The 8,498-nt window shown below is 42.5% G+C and overlaps 1 protein-coding gene and 1 non-coding gene across 2 annotated transcripts; one reads left to right on the top strand and one right to left on the bottom strand.

The window, feature by feature from the left end:
- Window positions 1-1,198: 1,198 nt before the first annotated feature.
- On the top strand, window positions 1,199-1,271 carry TRNAR-UCU (transfer RNA arginine (anticodon UCU)). The gene has a single exon. It is a non-coding gene; the product is annotated as a tRNA-Arg (tRNA).
- Window positions 1,272-1,634: 363 nt separating this feature from the next.
- Window positions 1,635-8,179, bottom strand: LYG2 (lysozyme g2). Its single transcript, XM_055400504.2, has 5 exons — window positions 8,137-8,179; window positions 5,576-5,716; window positions 4,623-4,819; window positions 3,578-3,716; window positions 1,635-1,753 (listed from the first exon to the last, which is right to left on the bottom strand). The coding sequence occupies exons 1-5, from the start codon at window positions 8,177-8,179 to the stop codon at window positions 1,635-1,637; spliced, it is 639 nt and encodes a 212-aa protein (XP_055256479.2).
- Between the last annotated feature and the right edge of the window lie 319 nt (window positions 8,180-8,498).

The raw sequence follows: 8,498 nt of genomic DNA, 5'->3' as shown, positions 1-8,498 counted from the left end.
CTCAGATATGCAGATGACACCACCCTTATTGCAGAAAGTGAAGAGGAACTCAAAAGCCTCTTGATGAAAGTGAAAGAGGAGAGTGAAAAGGTTGGCTTAAAGCTCAACATTCGGAAAACAAAGATCATGGCATCTGGTCCCATCACTTCATGGGAAATAGATGGAGAAGCAGTGGAAACAGTGTCAGATTTTATTTTGGGGGGCTCCAAAATCAGATTGCAGCCATGAAATTAAAAGACACTTACTCCTTGGAAGGAAAGTTATGACCAATCTAGATAGCATATTAAAAAGCAGAGACATTACTTTGCCAACAAAGGTCCATATAGTCAAGGCTATGGTTTTTCCAGTGGTCATGTATGGATGTGAGAGTTGGACTGTGAAGAAAGCTGATCGCCGAAGAATTGATGCTTTTGAACTGTGGTGTTGGAGAAGACACTTGAGAGTCCCTTGGACTGTAAGGAGATCCAACCAGTCCATTCTAAAGGAGATCAGTCCTGGGTGTTCATTAGAAGGACTGATGCTAAAGCTGAAACTGCAATACTTTGGCCACTTCATGCGAAGAGTTGACTCACTGGAAAAGACTCTGATGCTGGGAGGGATTGAGGGCGGGAGGAGAAGGGGATGGCATCACCGACTCGATGGACATGAGTTTGAGTGAACTCTGGGGGTTGGTGATGGACGGGGAGGCCTGCCGTGCTGTGATTCATGGGGTCACAAAGAGTCGGACACGACTGAGCGACTGAACTGAACTGAACTGACTGAAGGAACCATAACAAATTCAGGCCCAATATGCTTATCTTCAGCCACATTTTGTGGAGAATGGACCCCTTGAAAGAGCATGTGGCAGCAACTACTGACAAAAAAGGGAAGAAGAAAAGCCAGTCCCCGGATCTTCATCAAAGAAGAGGAAGAAGACATAGGAGGCAGAAATGGGCCTGAGGGATGCAGTCCTTGAGGAGGATTAGCTTCGCCGAGGTTGGCTCTCAGGTGCCCAGGGAGCTCGAATTCCACTGTGGGAATTCGACGGTTTCTCCACCATCTCCCAGGTTGGCTTATGAGTCAGGCATCCCTCACAAGCAAAGCTCTAGGGGCTTGAGCAGATGCTGGGAGGAGGTCCAAGGCTCAGGTCAGGCTGTCTTCTTATTAGTAATTCTGGTAAGACAGGGAGTAGGTGGGCATTGAAATCATGAGCTAGGACTTCCTGGTGGTCCAGTGGTTAAGACTCTGTGCTTCTACTGCAGGGGGCACAGGTTCGATCCCTGGTCAGGGAACTAAGATCCCACATGCCGTGTGGTGTAGTCAGGAAAAGAAAAATCGTGGGCTAAAATGAGGCCCTGCTGGAATAGGTAGACTTATTCCTAAGAATATGGTAAGAATACATCACTTACTGTGATATTCACTTTTACTGCACGGTAATTATGCATATATCTATATATATCTCACAGGAACCATAATGTGAACTGGATGGATTTTCCTTTTTTTATGCTTATTTGCATGAAGAAGAGTAGGAAATGAATTTTTTGTCTTAAGTGAAACCATTCCTTTGCCAGCATTGTGTACAACACAACCTTATAAAATCCTCAAAGAGGGGCCATATGAGCACCTACCAACCTTGCCCACCCATGGAGCTTTGGCTAGAAGCCGTGTTTCTTAAAGAACTTAGCTCGGGCTAAAACATCATTGACATAGTCAGCCTGTATGTCTGCGCAGGTGGCAATGGCTTCAGTTCCTGACTTGAAGGCTGAGAGACCACCTGAAATGAAACCAGAGGTTCAGGTTGAAAAGTTAACTTTCAACAGAAGTAAGCTATGAGCAAATCTCCAAAAGCACAGTCCCAGATCTTCTTTCCCCCTTCCTCCCCTCCTGAGAGAATCTACTTTCTCAAGAGTCACTGAGAAAATTCCAGATTGCTTTCCTTCTGTCTCTCTTTTTCTAGAGGCTTTTGTTTTCTTGCCACAAAAGTCAGATTTGCTTCTCATTTCTTTACCAATCTTCACTCAGAATACTTGTAACGTTGTGTCAGTCATTCAGGAACTCATTTATTCACTCATTCATTCGATAAATGTTTTTAAGCAACTACTGTGCACCAGGATGGGTGCCACACTGACTTGCACACTGCACACTGATGCCCAAGACATGCTCATTTCTTTGTCGGGGTATGTGTGCAGTGTGCCTGAGAGTGTCATATACCCTAGAAGGTTAAGCTTCAATAGTTACTCATGTGTTTAACATAACCGTGCTCTACTTGGATGTTTAGAGAAAAAGACCCCTGGTCCTGATCCCTACCTCCTAGGACGCTGAAATAGAATATAGAAACTGTTTATTCAAAAATCAGGCTGTAAAGTGTGGAAGCAGAGAGGTACTGCGTATGATGGGTCCGTAGGAGGTGTGGTTGGATGTAAAAGGAGAAAGAACCAGGGAACCTCAGAAAGCAATCTGGTTGTTCTGGCCAGGATGACTGGGTATATTATGGTGCCTTCCACAGAAACAGAAAATACAGAAGAAAAAGCAAGTGTATAATGGGAAGCTAGTGAGTTAATTCACTTCCCAGTGGCTCAGCTGGTAAAGAACCCACCTTCCAATGCAGGAGACACAAGAGATATGGGATCCCTGGATTGGGAAGATTCCCTAGAGAAGGAAATGGCAATCCTCTCCAGTCTTCTTGCCTGGGAAAGCGCATGGACAGAGGAGCCTGGTGGGCTTCAGTCCGTGGGGTTGAAAAGAGTCAGGTACGACTGAGCAAGCAGGCAAAGTGAGTTAATTCAGTCTGTGAGATGCTGAACCTGAGGTGATCTGTGATCAGCCTAGAAGGCATCTTTCCCTGGACACATTATGGTACTTAAAGCCCTGCTGTCACTGAGGATGCTCACAGGGTGAACATTCATTCCAACAATTCAGAAAGTGGGCAACAGTTTCTTGCACCAGGGGGAAAAAAACCCATCAGAGAAAGGCAAACATATTCTTTTAAATGATCACACTAACTCTCAGGGCCATCACTCAATGGCTCAAGGACCAATGAGAAGACTTCCCTAGTGGTCCAGTGGTTAAAAATCCCCTGCCAAGCCAGGGGACATGGGTTTGATCCCTGGTCCTGGAAGATCCCACATGCCATGGGGGCAACTAAGCCTGTGAACCACAACTACTGAGTCTTTGCTCTGGAGCTCCCGAGCCGCCACTACTGAGCTGCAACTTCTGGAGCCCGCATGTCTAGAGCCCATGCCACCACGCCTCCACAGTGAGAAGCCTGTGCCAGCAACTAGAAGCCTCCACTTGCCACAACTAGAGAAAATCCTGCATGCAGCAACGAAGACCCAGCACAGCCATAAATAAATAAATGTTTTTTTAAAAAAGGAGAACCAAGGAGAGATGTAAAAGGAACCCCAACGTCTGGCAGAAGGGGAATGGAAGCAGAAAAGAAGACCACTCCAGGGAGTTCAGTGTTTCAGAGAGCGTTCAGGCTCCTCCCAGGTCCAGTGCTGCCCTGGTGGGCACAGGCCCAGGAACACCCAGGGCACACCTGGCCTTCAGGGCTCTCACTTACCGCTCTTCTAAACAAAGCACTACACATCTGGCCTACCTTTGAGGTGTTGAGCCACACTCCAGCTGGGGAATTTTTTCTGGATTGCCTTAATTCTGTCTGTGAGAATCCCAACAGCCTGCAAAAGGTGTTCTTTGCTATTCCAGGTACCAACAGGACGATGAATTTTTTTATCAAGCTAGAAAATTCAGATAAGAATGTCAGCATCTGAATGGAGCAACACGTTTCTGCTATCCTGATTTCTACTCCTTATGTTCAAGGTCATGGGCACCGTCTTGCTCCTTTTCTCTATTTCCACAGAATCAATTCTAAATGTCCTTTCTTTCACAGGAAAGAGAGTCTGAAAAACTAAGATTTGGGAGAACTGGGTGTGGCATAGTTTTAGTTAAGCACTCAAATATTAACAAATAAATAAAGGAAAAATTTGTTTTAAAACAAATAATGAGCACCCAAAGTCTAGATATTTGCAGTCAAAAATATCTTTTTCCTAACTGGGGAGACTGGAAGTCTGGGTTTCTCAGACCATTCAAAATAAAGCCTAGTGGAATTCCCTGGTGGTCCAGTGGTTGGGATTTGGTGACTTCGCTTCTGGGGCCCAGGTTCAATTCCTGATCAGGGAACAAAGATTCTATAAGCTGTGTGACACAGCCAAAAAATAATTAAACATGAATTTTAAAATAAATACTGTAATAAAAGCCTGGAAACAAATATTCTGAAAATTTGGGTCCCCTTCCTCCAAATGGCCTAATGAACAATTTGGTTCAAGAAGGACTTCATTATAATGTTTTTGATATACATGGATGAAATTTACTATTTCATGAACCTCAAGTGGATACTGGTAATAGTGCCTTTTTTATAAGGTTTTCTCAATTTAAGTGCATTGCATAGTATTCATTGAAAATTGTAGTTATAAAACCCGGAAGATACTTTTTAAAAAAGATATCAAATAACTGGTATATCTTGACATGTTACAGAGTTACCAGCAGAAACCATGCAAGTACCAGTGTTTTAAAGCCTAGGATAAATGCAAATAATCTATCAGGAAGGATGGAGTGGGGCTGATGGAAAGCTTTTGGTTGAGTACCTGCATCAGGCCAAATTTAAGTCCTGTGTGGTCCCAGCCATCCAGCAGGACAGTTCCACCGTGACTTTCTCTAGAGATGATGGCTGCAATGAGAGCAGGGTCCACGCAGTGCCGCAGTCCAATTTCTTTGATCAGAATTTGGTAAGACTGTAAGGCCTTCAAATCCATCTCAGCAAACATCTCAGAACCACGGATGCCTGTGTCAACAGAAAATAAATGGTGTCCTTGACTTCATAAGAGAACTCTTTTTCAGTTTAATAAGTTAGCCACAGCTCCTGACTGTAGCCCCTCAGGCTTGGGACAACCATTTTAGAACATTTTTGATTTCTGATTGCATAAACCCATAAAGGTCCATTGCCCCAGATGGATACCACTTTCACTTTCTTTATCGTTCTTCTGTTTTCTGCCACATTTGGTGCAAGAGGGGAAGTCTTGGACATGAAGTCAGCCAGCCTAAGTCTGAGTCTGGCTCTGCTACTACCTAGCCCCGGAACCTTGGGAAGTCCCTCCTCCTTGCTAAGCCTCAGTTGTCTGATCTGTAAATTGGGAAGGTAGGATTAGACTGACCTTGCAGTTGCTTCAAACTCTGACATGCTAATACTGAGACGACGTGAAGAAGTCTTTGGAACAGAAGACCAAGAGAGGGCATACAGAGAACCTTGCCTAAGATGCTCATGTTGTAACATGAAGCAAACCCAACAACAAATGGAAAAACAAGGCCAGAGTTTGACATTTTAATATGTAAATGTAAACACATCTGGATCAGGTTGGGAAAGGATGAAGGGAAAACAAAAGAAGTTTGTTAGACGGGTCAGGATTCTGTTTTCCTCTAGTTTTTAATTTTGATAACGCAGCAATAAAAATGAACTTCTCAAAATTAAGCTACTTCCTAAGAAAGAATCTGAAAATGATGAAAGGAGGCTAGCCAGACACTTGCATGGCCTCATACTCACCACAGGCAGTCAGCCTGGTGTTGTCACATGGGACACCAGGAGCCTCCATGGTCATGATGTCGCCGTAGCAGCCGTGGTACAGGCGGAAGTGCAGGCGAGGACTCATTGTGTGAGTGAAGGAGCGTGAGCCCCTAGAAGTGCCTGTAGGGCAGAATGATAATTCACATGAAACCTGCACGGAAATACTGCTCGAGTTGCTCTTATGAGTGTTACCAAACCAATGGCAAAGTCATAGGCTTAATCCTCCCAAACCCCTCTCCAAGACCCCAGAATGGCTCACTAGACAGAACAGAAGATTCCCTCTTCCCACTCTAGTCCAACCTTAAAAAAATTGAATACTACCCTTAATTCTAAACGTTGTCCAAAGTATTATGACAATCAGTTCTTATAGGTCTCAAAAACATTTGCTGCAATTTTCATCAGAATGAAAACTGCCAATAGAGTTTCAAGTAAAAACTTGGAGAAACATTTTAAGACACCTCTAACACAAGTGCTTCTGAAAATGTAAACATCTGAATTCATAATGGCTTTTGTTTAGGAAGATAAGAAAGAGGAGTATCATTCGCTTAAAGAAAGACGGGTATCATTCACTTAAAATAGTAATTTGATATCATTTTGCTGTGAAGTTGAGTTTCTATCTAAGTCTAATTAAGAAAATTGGAAATAAAATTTAACTTACCATGAAATTTAAGTTAAATCTATTCTTACTTTTTATTTTGTTATTATGAAGTGAGTTTCTATTTACTGAAGGAGATAAGAAGCTTGTCTATAAGTTGAAAAGTTTCTTCTAGTCGTTTTTAGGATGGCTGTATTGTGCCTTAAGGCCACAAATTTTTGTTGTAAGAAATTGTATTTGTTAAAACATTTGCTGTAAAAACCTGTGTTTCATTTAGTGTTGTGAATGGTGTTTTTCACTAGAGAGGTGGATTTTACCCTTTTCCCATAGATCTAGTTCTGATTAACTAGACAGTATAAATTCTAGAGACTTTCTTAGAATTAGGCACAAAATCAGTGGAACTCTTCCTTGCAAATGTTTAGTCACTAAATCATGTCTGGCTCTTTTGTGATCCCATGCACTGTAGCCCCCCAGGCTCCTCTGTCAATGGGATTTCCCCAGCAAGAATACTGGAGCAGATTGCCATTTCCTTTTCCAGGGGATCTTTCCAACCCAGGGATCGAACCCACATCTCCTGCATTGGTAGGCAGATAGGTTAGGTAATATTTATCTTCAAAGGAAAGCAAAGCAACTCTAAAGATTAACTCTTCACAAGTATGTGATTTTTAAAAAGCAAAACTCATCAAAACAAATAAAAAATGCAGGCATAATCTTCTCTCTCCCATCTACAAACAGGCAAAAAAGGAATTAAAAAATGAACCAAAAGGGCAGAGAGTGAAACTATAAAGTAAACTCGGAATGCTGAGAAAGCCTATCTAGATTATAGAAGCAGTATAAACCAGCAAAGCCCTTACATTTCTTTAAGCTGTGTGGATTCCCATGTGAGGCAGATAGCAGGAGCATCACCTTGACTCCCCTCTTGGCCCTTGGTGTTTTACAGTGTTCGTGCCTACAGGGTGTGTGTGAAATACATATGAGTGAATGAATAGACAGAGTCCCACGACACAGATCACATGTAAAATTGAAGCATGGGTTGTAAAGTAATTGGCCTCCAATTAAAATAAATAAATTTTAAAAAATTGAAGCATGGGGTTTGAGAGTGAGGGTGTAGACAGAAAATAAACATCCAGAATCTGACCACTTCTCATCACATCTGCTAACACCATAGCCAAAACCAGCATTGTGGCTGGTCTGATTTAATGTTCAGCCTCTTAACTGACCTCCCCACTCCGCTCTTGAAGTCTATTTTGATCTTATGAATATTTCTATAATAAATTACATCAAATAGAGAAAAAGACATTCTAAAGAATGAAAAAGAAAAACTATGCGTGCATGCTAAGTCATTTAAGTTATGTCAGCCTCTTTGCAACCCTATGGGCTGTAGCCCGCCAGGGTCCTTTATCCATAGGATTCTCCAGGCAAGAGTGCTGGAGTGGACTGCCATGTCCTCCTCCAGAGGATCTTCCCGACCCAGGGATTGAACCTGCATCTCTCTCGTCTCCTGCATCGGCAGGCGGGTTCTTTACCACTAGTGCCACCTGGGAAGCACTTCCACTGTCATGTGTCTCCCCAAATGTCTTTTTGGTTGCATCATACTGACTGAATGCGAACTCTTTCTTCTAAACTCCTCCCAGACTAGAATTTTTTTCTATTTACTCATATAACTCTTATTTACTGTCTGGAATTGACAGTTTTCTCTTCATATGTCTTGCCTCACAAAGCACTGTTCCATAATTTCCCACTGATAACACCTCCACTTGCTTGGCAAGAGAACTCTTAATTATAGAAATAAGCAGCTGATTCATGGCTGGGCCTGTCAGGAGAGCCCACCCCCAACCCCATGACATATAATCACTGCCATTTCTGATTTATGTCCGGGCTGGATGGGGCTAGATGTTTTTGTGGACACCTTGCAAACAATGCTAAATGTCAATCAAGGACTTACCAATGAGGACAAAAAGGCCCCCAAACAGGGCAAAAGATAGCATGATAGGTGGTGACTCGTATCCTACAGCACCTGTGGTGGTTCAAAAGAGAAACTGGTTAATTTTAAAACTTGAAAGTTTCCTAAAGAAACTAGTTTTGATTTTCTTAAAAAAGTTTCTTTTCAATTCACTGCCCTTTTTTTGTTTCCAAGATATTATTCTCATGGACTCAGTTCATTGGATCACTCTTTACCCTAAGCACCAACTTCCAACTCATTTTAACCAGATTTGATACTGACATGAGCCCATGAACATCTTTTTTTAATTTATTTTTAAATTGGGGTATAATTGCTTTACAATGTTGTTTTGGTTTTTGCTATAC

The sequence above is a fragment of the Moschus berezovskii genome, chromosome 11 (genome assembly GCF_049115385.1).
Source record: "Moschus berezovskii isolate FMDL1 chromosome 11, NW_MosBer_1.0, whole genome shotgun sequence".
NCBI lineage: Eukaryota > Metazoa > Chordata > Mammalia > Artiodactyla > Moschidae > Moschus > Moschus berezovskii.
Note: the sequence above shows the minus strand (reverse complement) of the source record. Positions and strands in the feature narration are given on the sequence as shown.

Bases quoted from the DNA above. Each gene is read 5' to 3' on its own strand.
- LYG2 (XM_055400504.2), bottom strand. From the start codon at position 8,179: ATGCTATCTTTTGCCCTGTTTGGGGGCCTTTTTGTCCTCATTG. The intron at 4,820-5,575 runs GTGAGTATGAGG...CTGTTGACACAG, and splicing joins CACCAGGCTGACTGCCTGTG to GCATCCGTGGTTCTGAGATG. The intron at 1,754-3,577 runs GTAGGCCAGATG...GTTTCATTTCAG, and splicing joins TGTGGCTCAACACCTCAAAG to GTGGTCTCTCAGCCTTCAAG.